The sequence below is a fragment of the Oncorhynchus tshawytscha genome, linkage group LG08 (assembly GCF_018296145.1).
Source record: "Oncorhynchus tshawytscha isolate Ot180627B linkage group LG08, Otsh_v2.0, whole genome shotgun sequence".
In the NCBI taxonomy this organism is placed as follows: Eukaryota; Metazoa; Chordata; class Actinopteri; order Salmoniformes; family Salmonidae; genus Oncorhynchus; species Oncorhynchus tshawytscha.
In genome coordinates, this window is record NC_056436.1 from 1,499,460 (window position 1) to 1,515,856 (window position 16,397).

General features: G+C 40.1%; 1 protein-coding gene across 1 annotated transcript in view; it reads right to left on the reverse strand.

Annotated features, from left to right (window-relative positions):
- gfra4a (GDNF family receptor alpha 4a) overlaps nucleotides 1-16,397 on the reverse strand; it is a 389,412-nt gene that overhangs the window by 101,190 nt on the left and 271,825 nt on the right. The window contains exon 2 of the mRNA XM_042325051.1: nucleotides 4,987-5,268. Coding sequence (XP_042180985.1) covers nucleotides 4,987-5,268 — 282 coding nt within the window. The remainder of the gene's footprint in view (nucleotides 1-4,986; nucleotides 5,269-16,397) is intronic.

Sequence of the window (16,397 nt, forward strand, 5' to 3'; positions counted from 1 at the left end):
TGTTATTGTCTCACCATGCAGGACAGACTGGTGCTATAGATTAGGGCTCGGTCTTATATAGACTGGTACTATAGATTAGGACTAGGTGTTATATAGACTGGTACTATAGATTAGGGCTAGGTGTTATACAGACTGGTACTATAGATTAGGGCTAGGTGTTATATAGATTGGTACTATAGATTAGGAATAGGTGTTATATAGACTGGTACTATAGATTAGGACTAGGTGTTATAATCTCACCATGTAGGACAGACTGGTACTATAGGTTAGGACTAGGTGTTATATAGACTGGTACTATAGATTAGTGCTAGGTGTTATAAAGACTGCTACTATAGATTAGGGCTAGGTGTTATATAGACTGGTACTATAGATTAGGGCTAGGTGTTATATAGACTGGTACTATAGATTAGGGCTAGGTGTTATATAGACTGGTACTATAGATTAGGGCTAGGTGTTATATAGACTGGTACTATAGATTAGGGCTAGGTGTTATAATCTCACCATGTAGGACAGACTGGTACTATAGATTAGGGCTAGGTGTTATAAAGACTGGTTCTATAGATTAGGGCTAGGTGTTATATAGACTGGTACTATAGATTAGGGCTAGGTGTTATATAGACTGGTACTATAGATTAGGGCTAGGTGTTATATAGACTGGTACTATAGATTAGGGCTAGGTGTTATATAGACTGGTACTATAGATTAGGGCGAGGTGTTATATAGACTGCTACTATAGATTAGGCCTAGGTGTTATATAGACTGGTACTATAGATTAGGGCTAGGTGTTATATAGACTGGTACTATAGATTAGGGCTAGGTTTTATATAGACTGGTACTATAGATTAGGGCTAGGTGTTATATAGACTGGTACTATAGATTAAGGCTAGGTGTTATATAGACTGGTACTATAGATTAGGGCTAGGTGTTATATAGACTGGTACTATAGATTTGGGCTAGGTGTTATCTCATCATTTAGGACAGACTGGTACTATAGATTAGGGCTAGGTGTTATATAGACTGGTACTATAGATTAGGGCTAGGTGTTATATAGACTGGTATTATAGATTAGTGCCAGGTGTTATCTAGACTGGTACTATAGATTAGGCCTAGGTGTTATATAGACTGGTAGTATAGATTACGGCTAGGTGTTATATAGACTGGTAATATAGATTAGGGCTAGGTGTTATATAGACTGGTACTATAGATTAGGGCTAGTTGTTATATAGACTGGTACTATAGATTAGGGCTAGGTGTTATATAGACTGGTACTATAGATTAGGGCTAGGTGTTATATAGACTGGTACTATAGATTAGGGCTAGGTGTTATATAGACTGGTACTATAGATTAGGGCTAGGTGTTATATAGACTGGTACTATAGATTAGGGCTAGGTGTTATATAGACTGCTACTATAGATTAGGCCTAGGTGTTATATAGACTGGTACTATAGATTAGGGCTAGGTGTTATATAGACTGGTACTATAGATTAGGGCTAGGTGTTATATAGACTGGTACTATAGATTAGGGCTAGGTGTTATATAGACTGGTACTATAGATTTGGGCTAGGTGTTATAATCTCACCATGTAGGACAGACTGGTACTATAGATTAGGTCTAGGTGTTATATAGACTGGTACTATAGATTAGGGCTAGGTGTTATATAGACTGGTACTATAGATTAGGACTAGGTGTTATATAGACTGGTACTATAGATTAGGGCTAGGTGTTATACAGACTGGTACTATAGATTAGGGCTAGGTTTTATATAGACTTGTACTGTAGATTAGGGCTAGGTGTTACATAGACTGGTACTATAGATTAGGGCTAGGTGTTATATAGACTGGTACTATAGATTAGGGCTAGGTGTTATATAGATTGGTACTATAGATTAGGAATAGGTGTTATATAGACTGGTACTATAGATTAGGACTATGTGTTATAATCTCACCATGTAGGACAGACTGGTACTATAGGTTAGGACTAGGTGTTATATAGACTGGTACTATAGATTAGTGCTAGGTGTTATATAGACTGCTACTATAGATTAGGGCTAGGTGTTATATAGACTGGTACTATAGATTAGGGCTAGGTGTTATATAGACTGGTACTATAGATTAGGGCTAGGTGTTATATAGACTGGTACTATAGATTAGGGCTAGGTGTTATATAGACTGGTACTATAGATTAGGGCTAGGTGTTATATAGACTGGTACTATAGATTAGGGCTAGGTGTTATATAGACTGGTACTATAGATTAGGGCTAGGTGTTATATAGACTGGTACTATAGATTAGGCTAGGTGTTATATAGACTGGTACTATAGATTAGGGCTAGGTGTTATATAGACTGGTACTATAGATTAGGGCTAGGTGTTATATAGACTGGTACTATAGATTAGGGCTAGGTGTTATATAGACTGGTACTATAGATTAGGGCTAGGTGTTATATAGACTGGTACTATAGATTAGGGCTAGGTGTTATATAGACTGGTACTATAGATTTGGGCTAGGTGTTATCTCACCATTTAGGACAGACTGGTACTATAGATTAGGGCTAGGTGTTATATAGACTGGTACTATAGATTAGGGCTAGGTGTTATATAGACTGGTACTATAGATTAGGGCTAGGTGTTATATAGATTGGTACTATAGATTAGGAATAGGTGTTATATAGACTGGTACTATAGATTAGGACTAGGTGTTATAATCTCACCATGTAGGACAGACTGGTACTATAGATTAGGGCTATGTGTTATATAGACTGGTACTATAGATTAGGGCTAGGTGTTTTATAGACTGGTACTATAGATTAGGGCTAGGTGTTATATAGACTGGTACTATAGATTAGGGCTAGGTGTTATATAGATTGGTACTATAGATTAGGAATAGGTGTTATATAGACTGGTACTATAGATTAGGACTAGGTGTTATAATCTCACCATGTAGGACAGACTGGTACTATAGATTAGGGCTATGTGTTATATAGACTGGTACTATAGATTAGGGCTAGGTGTTTTATAGACTGGTACTATAGATTAGGGCTAGGTGTTATATAGACTGGTACTATAGATTAAGGCTAGGTGTTATATAGACTGGTAATATAGATTAGGGCTCGGTCTTATATAGACTGGTACTATAGATTAGGGCTAGGTGTTATACAGACTGGTACTATAGATTAGGGCTAGGTGTTATATAGACTGGTAATATAGATTAGGGCTCGGTCTTATATAGACTGGTACTATAGATTAGGGCTCGGTTTTATATAGACTGGTACTATAGATTAGGACTAGGTGTTATATAGACTGGTACTATAGATTAGGGCTAGGTGTTATATAGATTGGTACTATAGATTAGGAATAGGTGTTATATAGACTGGTACTATAGATTAGGACTAGGTGTTATAATCTCACCATGCAGGACAGACTGGTACTATAGATTAGGGCTATGTGTTATATAGACTGGTACTATAGATTAGGGCTAGGTGTTTTATAGACTGGTACTATAGATTAGGGCTAGGTGTTATATAGACTGGTACTATAGATTAGGGCTAGGTGTTATATAGACTGGTACTATAGATTAGGAATAGGTGTTATATAGACTGGTACTATAGATTAGGACTAGGTGTTATAATCTCACCATGTAGGACAGACTGGTACTATAGATTAGGGCTATGTGTTATATAGACTGGTACTATAGATTAGGGCTAGGTGTTTTATAGACTGGTACTATAGATTAGGGCTAGGTGTTATACTGGTACTATAGATTAAGGCTATGTGTTATATAGACTGGTAATATAGGACTTATAGACTGGTACTATAGATTAGGGCTAGGTGTTATACAGACTGGTACTATAGATTAAGGCTAGGTGTTATATAGACTGGTAATATAGATTAGGGCTCGGTCTTATATAGACTGGTACTATAGATTAGGGCTAGGTGTTATATAGACTGGTACTATAGATTAGGGCTAGGTGTTATATAGATTGGTACTATAGATTAGGAATAGGTGTTATATAGACTGGTACTATAGATTAGGACTAGGTGTTATAATCTCACCATGCAGGACAGACTGGTACTATAGATTAGGACTAGGTGTTATTGTCTCACCATGCAGGACAGACTGGTGCTATAGATTAGGCCTAGGTGTTATATAGACTGGTATTATAGATTAGGCCCAGGTGTTATATAGACTGGTACTATAGATTAAGGCTAGGTGTTATATAGACTGGTACTATAGATTAAGGCTAGGTGTTATATAGACTGGTACTATAGATTAGGACTAGGTGTTATATAGACTGGTACTATAGATTAGGACTAGGTGTTATTGTCTGGTACTATAGATTAGGCCTAGGTGTTATATAGACTGGTACTATAGATTAGGACTAGGTGTTATATAGACTGGTACCATGATTAAGGCTAGGATAGACTGGTACTATAGATTAGGACTAGGTGTTATTGTCTCACCATGCAGGACAGACTGGTGCTATAGATTAGGGCTAGGTGTTATACAGACTGGTACTATAGATTAGGACTAGGTGTTATTGTCTCACCATGCAGGACAGACTGGTGCTATAGATTAGGGTTAGGTGTTATATAGACTAGTACTATAGATTAGGGTTAGGTGTTATATAGACTGGTACTATAGATTAGGACTAGGTGTTATATAGACTGGTACCATGATTAGGGCAGGACAGACTGGTACTATAGATTAGGACTAGGTGTTATATAGACTGGTAGTATAGATTAGGGCTAGGTGTTATTGTCTCACCATGCAGGACAGACTGGTGCTATAGATTAGGGCTAGGTGTTATATAGACTGGTACTATAGATTAGGGCTAGGTGTTATTGTCTCACCATGTAGGACAGACTGGTACTATAGATTAGGACTAGGTGTTATATAGACTGGTACTATAGATTAGGACTAGGTGTTATTGTCTCACCATGCAGGACAGACTGGTGCTATAGATTAGGACTAGGTGTTATTGTCTCACCATGCAGGACAGACTGGTGCAGGCTCCAATAGATACTGAGGCAGTTCTTCTCTCTCTTCATGCCTCGTTTACACTGGCAGCCGTGCAGCGGGGAGGACAGCAGGGCCGTGACTGCGTTCTCACACTGGTTCCTGGCCCCAGGGCCCAGCTTCACACTGCCGTCCCCCGCCACACACTGTCTCAGCGTCCGCAGACGAGGGCTGCACGCGTCATCACTGGAGCAGGTGTCCCCAGCCTGTAGACAGTCTCTGTCCCTCCCCGCAGACACAGCCAAGGAGAGCCCTGAGGAAGAGATAGCACGAATTAAAACAGTTTCAGGTGGAAGTACAATGCTAGGTAATCAAACTGGTTAGTACTCAGTGATACTATTGGTTAGTACTAGGCAATTAAACTGGTTAGTACTCAGTGATACTACTGGTTAGTACTAGGTAATCAAACTGGTTAGTACTAGATGATACTACTGGTTAGTACTAGGTGATTCTACTGGTTAGTACTAGATGATACTACTGGTTAGTACTAGGTAATCAAACTGGTTAGTACTAGGTGATACTACTGGTTAGTACTAGGTGATACTACTGGTTAGTACTAGGTAATCAAACTGGTTAGTACTCGGTGATACTACTGGTTAGTACTAGATGATACTACTGGTTAGTACTCGGTGATACTACTGGTCAGTACTAGGTAATTAAACTGGTTAGTACTAGGTGATACTACTGGTTAGTACTAGGTAATACTACTTGTTAGTACTAGGTGATACTACTGGTTAGTACTAGGTAATTAAATTGGTTAGTACTAGGTAATTAAACTGGTTAGTACTAGGTGATACTACTGGTTAGTACTAGGTAATCAAACTGGTTAGTACTAGGTGATTCTACTGGTTAGTACTAGGTGATACTACTGGTTAGTACTAGGTTATACTACTGGTTAGTACTAGGTAATAAAACTGGTTAGTACTAGATGATACTACTGGTTAGTACTAGGTGATACTACTGGTTAGTACTAGGTGATACTACTGGTTAGTACTAGGTGATACTACTGGTTAGTACAAGGTGATACTACTGGTTAGTACTAGATGCTTCTACTGGTTAGTACTAGATGCTTCTACTGGTTAGTACTAGGTGATACTACTGGTTAGTACTAGGTAATCAAACTGGTTAGTACTCGGTGATTCTACTGGTTAGTACTAGATGATACTACTGGTTAGTACTAGGTGATACTACTGGTTAGTACTAGGTGATACTACTGGTTAGTACTAGATGATAGTACCGGTTAGTACTAGGTGATACTACTGGTTAGTACTCGGTGATGCTACTGGTTAGTACTAGGTGATACTACTGGTTAGTACTAGGTGATACTACTGGTTAGTACTAGGTAATCAAACTGGTTAGTATTCGGTGATTCTACTGGTTAGTACTAGATGATACTATGGGTTAGTACTAGGTGATACTACTGGTTAGTACTAGATGCTTCTACTGGTTAGTACTAGATGATACTACTGGTTAGTACTAGGTGATACTACTGGTTAGTACTAGGTTAACAAACTGGTTAGTACTCGGTGATTCTACTGGTTAGTACTAGATGATACTACTGGTTAGTACTAGGTGATACTACTGGTTAGTACTAGGTGATACTACTGGTTAGTACTAGATGATAGTACCGGTTAGTACTAGGTGATACTACTGGTTAGTACTCGGTGATACTACTGGTTAGTACTAGGTGATACTACTGGTTAGTACTAGGTGATACTACTGGTTAGTACTAGGTAATTAAACTGGTTAGTACTAGGTAATTAAACTGGTTAGTACTAGGTGATACTACTGGTTAGTACTAGGTAATCAAACTGGTTAGTACTTGGTGATTCTACTGGTTAGTACTAGGTGATACTACTGGTTAGTACTAGGTGATACTACTGGTTAGGACTAGGTAATAAAACTGGTTAGTACTAGATGATACTACTGGTTAGTACTAGGTGATACTACTGGTTAGTACTAGGTGATACTACTGGTTAGTACTAGGTGATACTACTGGTTAGTTATAGGTGATACTACTGGTTAGTACTAGATGCTTCTACTGGTTAGTACTAGATGCTTCTACTGGTTAGTACTAGGTGATACTACTGGTTAGTACTAGGTGATACTACTGGTTAGTACTAGGTGATACTACTGGTTAGTACTAGGTGATACTACTGGATAGTACTAGATGCTTCTACTGGTTAGTACTAGATGCTTCTACTGGTTAGTACTAGGTGATACTACTGGTTAGTACTAGGTAATCAAACTGGTTAGTATTCGGTGATTCTACTGGTTAGTACTAGATGATACTATGGGTTAGTACTAGGTGATACTACTGGTTAGTACTAGATGCTTCTACTGGTTAGTACTACATGATACTACTGGTTAGTACTAGGTGATACTACTGGTTAGTACTAGGTTAACAAACTGGTTAGTACTCGCTGATTCTACTGGTTAGTACTAGATGATACTGCTGGTTAGTACTAGGTGATACTACTGGTTAGTACTAGGTGATACTACTGGTTAGTACTAGATGATAGTACCGGTTAGTACTAGGTGATACTACTGGTTAGTACTCGGTGATACTACTGGTTAGTACTAGGTGATACTACTGGTTAGTACTAGGTGATACTACTGGTTAGTACTAGGTAATACTACTTGTTAGTAATAGGTGATACTACTGGTTAGTACTCGGTGAAACTACTGGTTAGTACTAGGTAATCAAACTGGTTAGTACTAGGTGATACTACTGGTTAGTACTAGGTGATACTACTGGTCAGTACTAGGTAATCAAACTGGTTAGTACTAGATGATACTACTGGTTAGTACTAGGTGATACTACTGGTTAGTACTAGGTGATACTACTGGTTAGTACTAGGTGATACTACTGGTTAGTACTAGATGATGCTACTGGTTAGTACTAGGTGATACTACTGGTTAGTACTAGGTGATACTACTGGTTAGTACTCGGTGATTCTACTGGTTAGTACTAGATCATACTACTGGTTAGTACTAGGTGATACTACTGGTTAGTACTAGGTGATACTACTGGTTAGTACTAGGTGATACTACTGGTTAGTACTAGGTGATACTACTGGTTAGTACTAGGTGATACTACTGGTTAGTACTCGGTGATACTACTGGTTAGTACTAGGTGATACTACTGGTTAGTACTAGATGATACTACTGGTTAGTACTAGATGATACTACTGGTTAGTACTAGGTGATACTACTGGTTAGTATTCAGTGATTCTACTGGTTAGTACTAGGCGATACTACTGGTTAGTACTAGGTGATACTACTGGTTAGTACTAGGTAATTAACCTGGTTAGTACTAGGTGATACTACTGGTTAGTACTAGGTTAACAAACTGGTTAGTACTCGGTGATTCTACTGGTTAGTACTAGATGATACTACTGGTTAGTACTAGGTGATACTACTGGTTAGTACTAGGTGATACTACTGGTTAGTACTAGATGATAGTACCGGTTAGTACTAGGTAATCAAACTGGTTAGTACTAGGTGATACTACTGGTTAGTACTAGGTGATACTACTGGTTAGTACTAGGTAATCAAACTGGTTAGTACTAGATGATACTACTGGTTAGTACTAGGTGATACTACTGGTTAGTACTAGGTGATACTACTGGTTAGTACTAGATGCTTCTACTGGTTAGTACTAGATGATACTACTGGTTAGTACTAGGTGATACTACTGGTTAGTACTAGGTAATCAAACTGGTTAGTACTCGGTGATTCTACTGGTTAGTACTAGATCATACTACTGGTTAGTACTAGGTGATACTACTGGTTAGTACTAGGTGATACTACTCGTTAGTACTAGGTGATACTACTGGTTAGTACTAGATGATACTACTGGTTAGTACTAGATGATACTACTGGTTAGTACTAGGTGATACTACTGGTTAGTACTCGGTGATACTACTGGTTAGTACTAGGTGATACTACTGGTTAGTACTAGATGATACTACTGGTTAGTACTAGGTGATACTACTGGTTAGTACTAGGTGATAATACTGGTTAGTATTCAGTGATTCTACTGGTTAGTACTAGGTGATACTACTGGTTAGTACTAGGTGATACTACTGGTTAGTACTAGGTAATTAACCTGGTTAGTACTAGGTGATACTACTGGTTAGTACAAGGTAATTAAACTGGTTAGTACTAGGTGATACTACTGGTTAGTACTAGGTGATTCTACTGGTTAGTACTAGGTGATACTACTGGTTAGTACTAGGTGATACTACTGGTTAGTACTAGATGATACTACTGGTTAGTACTAGGTGATACTACTGGTTAGTACTCGGTGATACTACTGGTTAGTACTAGGTGATACTACTGGTTAGTACTAGATGATACTACTGGTTAGTACTAGGTGATACTACTGGTTAGTACTAGGTGATAATACTGGTTAGTATTCAGTGATTCTACTGGTTAGTACTAGGCGATACTACTGGTTAGTACTAGGTGATACTACTGGTTAGTACTAGGTAATTAACCTGGTTAGTACTAGGTGATACTACTGGTTAGTACAAGGTAATTAAACTGGTTAGTACTAGGTGATACTACTGGTTAGTACTAGGTGATTCTACTGGTTAGTACTAGGTGATACTACTGGTTAGTACTAGGCGATACTACTGGTTAGTACTAGGTAATTAAACTGGTTAGTACTAGGTGATACTACTGGTTAGTACTAGGTGATACTACTGGTTAGTACTCGGTGATACTACTGTTTAGTTCTAGGTGATATGTAACATATCATTACATACAGAATAATACAAAGTTTTCTGAGACTATGTTGCTTTTTGAGAACACACAGTACAGGTTAGGAACATCTCATGATATCGTATGTCATATTGTATTTGATTCTTGTGTTACTGTAATCAGGGAACTTTTGTGAATGAAACCCTGGTCTCAATGGGTTTTTTCCTGAATAAATAAAGAATAAATAAATCCATAAAAAAAATCCAATAAATTGTTTAACTAGGAAAGATTGTTGAGATTAACATATAAGCCCAGAGCGCATGGGGCCCGAGATGAGTTCACACACTAACAATAACAACAACAAGGGATTCTGTGTTTTCAGGGCAACCTGGCAAGAGGTCAGTAGGAGCTACAAACAGTATAGCAGACATGGGTTAGGACTAATAATGTCATGTTTCAGCAGTGCTATGTCATGTTTCAGCAGTGCTATGTCATGTTTCTGAAGTGCTATGTCATGGTTCTGAAGTGCTATGTCATGTTTCTGAAGTGCTATGTCATGTTTCTGAAGTGCTATGTCATGTTTCTGAAGTGCTATGTCATGGTTCTGAAGTGCTATGTCATGGTTCTGAAGTGCTATGTCATGGTTCTGAAGTGCTATGTCATGGTTCTGAAGTGCTATGTCATGGTTCTGATGATAGTACAGCAGAAATCGTGCTACCGTTGATGAACAGGAAGATTTAGAGAAATTAAGACACTCAGCAACTCGACAGAGATAGACTCCCAACCCAATTATCATGAGTGATTTATTTGAATCCCAGGCCAACACAAACCAAAAGGCTATTTTTATAGCTACTGTAAATTAGTAGGGAGGGAGGCAGAGAGAGTGAGAGAGAGAGAGGCAGAGAAAGAGAGAGACAAAATATCCTCCGTGTACAACGTAGAACACCAAATAATGCATGCAGAGCAGAATTAGGCCGATACCCACTAATTATCAAAAGCCAGAAAAGAGCCGTTAAATTCTACAACCACCTAAAAGGAAGCGATTCCCAAACCTTCCATAACAAAGCCATCACCTACAGAGAGATGAACCTGGAGAAGAGTCCCCTAAGCAAGCTGGTCCTGGGGCTCTGTTCACAAACACAAACAGATCCCACAGAGCCGCAGGACAGAAACACAATTAGACCCAACTGAGTTGCACTTCCTAACCTCCTGCCAAATGTATGACCATATTAGAGACACATATTTCTCTCAGATAACACAGACCTACAAATAATTAAAAACCAAACCCAATTTTGATAAACTCCCAAATCTACTGGGTGAAATACCACAGTGTGCATCACAGCAGCAAGATGTGTGACCTGTTGTCTGAAGAAAAGGTCAACCAGTGAAGAACAAACAACCATTTGAAAAACAACCCATATTTATGTTTATTTATTTTCCCGTTTGTACTTTAACTATTTTCACGTAATAATTTTGGAACTTTTATGATTGTAATGTTTACTGTTCATTGTTATTGTTTATATCACTTTTGTAAAGATGATCTACTTCACTTGCTTTGGCAATGTAAACATATGTTTCCCATGCCAATAAAGCCCTTTGAATTTAACTGAAAGAAGGAGAGGTAGAGAGAGTCAAATTAAATCAAATCACATTTTATTGGTCACATATACATGGTTAGCAGATGTTAATGCGAGTGTAGTGAAATGCTTGTCATTCTAGTTCCGAAGTAATATCTAACAAGTAATCTAACAATTCCCCCAACAAATACCTTATACACACAAGTGCAAAGGAATGACTAAGAATATGTACATAAAGATATATGGATGAGTGATGGCCGAACGGCATAGGCAAGATGCAGTAGATGGTATAGAGTACAGGACCTACAGTGGGGAGAACTAGTATTTGATACACTGCCGATTTTGCAGGTTTTCCTACTTACAAAGCATGTAGAGGTCTGTAATCCAGAAAAAAAATCCAGAAAATCACATTGTATGATTTTTAAGTAATTAATTTGCATTTTATTGCATGACATAAGTATTTGATACATCAGAAAAGCAGAACTTAATATTTGCTACAGAAACCTTTGTTTGCCATTACAGAGATCATACGTTTCCTGTAGTTCTTGACCAGGTTTGCACACACTGCAGCAGGGATTTTGGCCCACTCCTCCATACAAACCTTCTCCAGATCCTTCAGGTTTCGGGGCTGTCGCTGGGCAATACGGACTTTCAACTCCCACCAAAGATTTTCTATTGGGTTCAGGTCTGGAGACTGGCTAGGCCACTCCAGGACCTTTAGATGCTTCTTACGGAGCCACTCCTTAGTTGCCCTGGCTGTGTGTTTCAGGTCATTGTCATGCTGGAAGACCCAGCCACAACCCATCTTCAATGCTCTTACTGGGGGATGGAGGTTGTTTTTATTTTATTTATTTCACCTTTATTTAACCAGGTAGGCTAGTTGAGAACAAGTTCTCATTTGCAACTGCGACCTGGCCAAGATAAAGCATAGCAGTGTGAACAGACAACACAGAGTTACACATGGAGTAAACAATTAACAAGTCAATAACACAGTAGAAAAAAAAGAGAGTCTATATACATTGTCTATATACATTGTGTGCAAAAGGCTTGAGGAGGTAGGCGAATAATTACAATTTTGCAGATTAACACTGGAGTGATAAATGATCAGATGGTCATGTACAGGTAGAGATATTGGTGTGCAAAAGAGCAGAAAAGTAAATAAATAAAAACAGTATGGGGATGAGGTAGGTAAAATTGGGTGGGCTATACACTGCGAAGTCCATGGAGAACAAGAGCACCTCCTCCCAGCTGCCCACTGCACTGAGGCTAGGTAACACGGTCACCACCGATAAATCCATGATTATCGAAAACTTCAACAAGCATTTCTCAATGGCTGGCCATGCCTTCCTCCTGGCTACTCCATCCTCGGCCAACAGCTCCGCCCCCCCCCCCGCAGCTACTCACCCAAGCCTCTCCAGGTTCTCCTTTACCCAAATCCAGATAGCAGATGTTCTGAAAGAGCTGCAAAACCTGGACCCGTACAAATCAGCTGGGCTTGACAATCTGGACCCTCTATTTCTGAAACTATCCACCGCCATTGTCGCAACCCCTATTACCAGCCTGTTCAACCTCTCTTTCATATCGTCTGAGATCCCAAGGATTGGAAAGCTGCCGCAGTCATCCCCCTCTTCAAAGGGGGAGACACCCTGGACCCAAACTGTTACAGACCTATATCCATCCTGCCCTGCCTATCTAAGGTCTTCGAAAGCCAAGTCAACAAACAGGTCACTGACCATCTCGAATCCCACCGTACCTTCTCCGCTGTGCAATCTGGTTTCCGAGCCGGTCACGGGTGCACCTCAGCCACGCTCAAGGTACTAAACGATATCATATCCGCCATCGATAAAAGACAGTACTGTGCAGCCGTCTTCATCGACCTTGCCAAGGCAAGGCAGACTCATTAGCCTCGGTTTTTCTGATGACTGCCTTGCCTGGTTCACCAACTACTTTGCAGACAGAGTTCAGTGTGTCAAATCGGAGGGCATGCTGTCCGGTCCTCTGGCAGTCTCTATGGGGGTGCCACAGGGTTCAATTCTCGTGCCGACTCTTTTCTCTGTATATATCAATGATGTTGCTCTTGCTGCGGGCGATTCCCTGATCCACCTCTACGCAGATGACACCATTCTGTATACTTCCGGCCCGTCCTTGGACACTGTGCTATCTAACCTCCAAACGAGCTTCAATGCCATACAACACTCCTTCCGTGGCCTCCAACTGCTCTTAAACGCTAGTAAAACCAAATGCATGCTTTTCAACCATTCACTGCCTGCACCCGCCAGCCCGACTAGCATCACCACCCTGGATGGTTCCGACCTTGAATATGTGGACATCTATAAGAACCTAGGTGTCTGGCTAGACTGTAAACTCTCCTTCCAGACTCATATCAAACATCTCCAATCTAAAATCAAATCTAGAGTCGGCTTTCTATTCCGCAACAAAGCCTCCTTCACTCACGCCGCCAAACTTACCCTAGTAAAACTGACTATCCTACAGATCCTCGACTTCGGCGATGTCATCTACAAAATAGCTTCCAATACTCTACTCAGCAAACTGGATGCAGTTTATCACAGTGCCATCCGTTTTGTTACTAAAGCACCTTATACCACCCACCACTGTGACCTGTATGCTCTAGTCGGCTGGCCCTCGCTACATATTTGTCGCCAGACCCACTGGCTCCAGGTCATCCACAAGTCCATGCTAGGTAAAGCTCCGCCTTATCTCAGTTCACTGGTCACGATGGCAACACCCACCCGTAGCACGCGCTCCAGCAGGTGTATCTCACTGATCATCCCTAAAGCCAACACCTCATTTGGCCGCCTTTCGTTCCAGTTCTCTGCTGCCTGTGACTGGAACGAATTGCAAAAATCGCTGAAGTTGGAGACTTTTATCTCCCTCACCAACTTCAAACATCTGCTATCTGAGCAGCTAACCGATCGCTGCAGCTGTACATGATTTAAAGCAGTGGTTCGCGCTTTCAGTTTTGTGCATATGCTGCCATCAATCCACGGTTTCTGGTTAGGGTAGGTTTTAATAGTCACAGTGGGTACAACATCTCCAATGCACTTCCTCGTAAACTCACTGACCGAGTCAGTATATACGTCAATGTTATTGTCTGAAGCTACCTGGAACATATCCCAGTCCACATGATCGAAGCACTCTTGAAGCGTGGAATCTGATTGGTCAGATCAGCATTGGATAGACCTACGTACGTGCACTTCCTGCTTTAGTTTCTGCCTATAGGAGGGGAGCAACAAGATGGAGTCATGGTCAGATTTGCCAAAGGGAGGACGGGGGAGGGCCTTGTATGCATTGTGGAAGTTAGAGTAGCAGTGGTCATGTGTTTTGCTCGAGCGGGTACTTACAATCACTGTGCAGGTAGAATTTAGGTAGCCTTGTTCTCAAATTAAAAAGGCTCTCTATGGTCAGGGCGTGACAGTTATGATTGCACCATGAGTCATCAACTCAGAGACGGAGGCAGAGAGAGAGAGGGAGGGATAGTCAGAGATGAAGGCAGAGAGAGTCAGAGACCTGCATTTAATGACAAAGAAATGTCATTACATTGTGTTTGTTCCGGACTAATACAGGCTGACAGCTTCAGAATACAAAGCTCTTCAGAGTACTGAGGAAAAGGGAAATCGATTAACACATTATACTCTGAGAGCACTTTAGAGTACTGAACTAAAGGGAAATGGATTTAAACATTATAGTCTGCTTGTTAACTTCTAAACACACTCTTGTTGTCTACTGTCAGAGTGTTACAGTCTCTATTGTCTAGTCAGAGTGTTAGTCTCTATTGTCTAGTCAGAGTGTTACAGTCTCTATTGTCTAGTCAGAGTGTTACAGTCTCTATTGTCTAGTCAGAGTGTTACAGTCTCTATTGTCTAGTCAGAGTGTTACAGTCTCTATTGTCTAGTCAGAGTGTTACAGTCTCTATTGTCTAGTCAGAGTGTTACAGTCTCTATTGTCTAGTCAGAGTGTTACAGTCTCTATTGTCTACTGTCAGAGTGTTACAGTCTCTATTGTCTAGTCAGAGTGTTACAGTCTCTATGGTCTAGTCAGAGTGTTACAGTCTCTATTGTCTAGTCAGAGTGTTACAGTCTCTATTGTCTAGTCAGAGTGTTACAGTCTCTATTGTCTAGTCAGAGTGTTACAGTCTCTATGGTCTAGTCAGAGTGTTACAGTCTCTATTGTCTAGTCAGAGTGTTACAGTCTCTATGGTCTAGTCAGAGTGTTACAGTCTCTATGGTCTAGTCAGAGTGTTACAGTCTCTATTGTCTAGTCAGAGTGTTACAGTCTCTATTGTCTAGTCAGAGTGTTACAGTCTCTATTGTCTAGTCAGAGTGTTACAGTCTCTATTGTCTAGTCAGAGTGTTACAGTCTCTATTGTCTAGTCAGAGTGTTACAGTCTCTATTGTCTAGTCAGAGTGTTACAGTCTCTATTGTCTAGTCAGAGTGTTACAGTCTCTATTGTCTAGTCAGAGTGTTACAGTCTCTATTGTCTAGTCAGAGTGTTACAGTCTCTATTGTCTACTGTCAGAGTGTTACAGTCTCTATTGTCTAGTCAGAGTGTTACAGTCTCTATTGTCTAGTCAGAGTGTTACAGTCTCTATGGTCTAGTCAGAGTGTTACAGTCTCTATGGTCTACAGTCAGAGTGTTACAGTCTCTATTGTCTACAGTCAGAGTGTTACAGTCTCTATTGTCTACAGTCAGAGTGTTACAGTCTCTATTGTCTAGTCAGAGTGTTACAGTCTCTATTGTCTAGTCAGAGTGTTACAGTCTCTATTGTCTAGTCAGAGTGTTACAGTCTCTATGGTCTAGTCAGAGTGTTACAGTCTCTATTGTCTAGTCAGAGTGTTACAGTCTCTATGGTCTAGTCAGAGTGTTACAGTCTCTATGGTCTAGTCAGAGTGTTACAGTCTCTATTGTCTAGTCAGAGTGTTACAGTCTCTATTGTCTAGTCAGAGTGTTACAGTCTCTATTGTCTAGTCAGAGTGTTACAGTCTCTATTGTCTAGTCAGAGTGTTACAGTCTCTATTGTCTAGTCAGAGTGTTACAGTCTCTATTGTCTAGTCAGAGTGTTACAGTCTCTATTGTCTA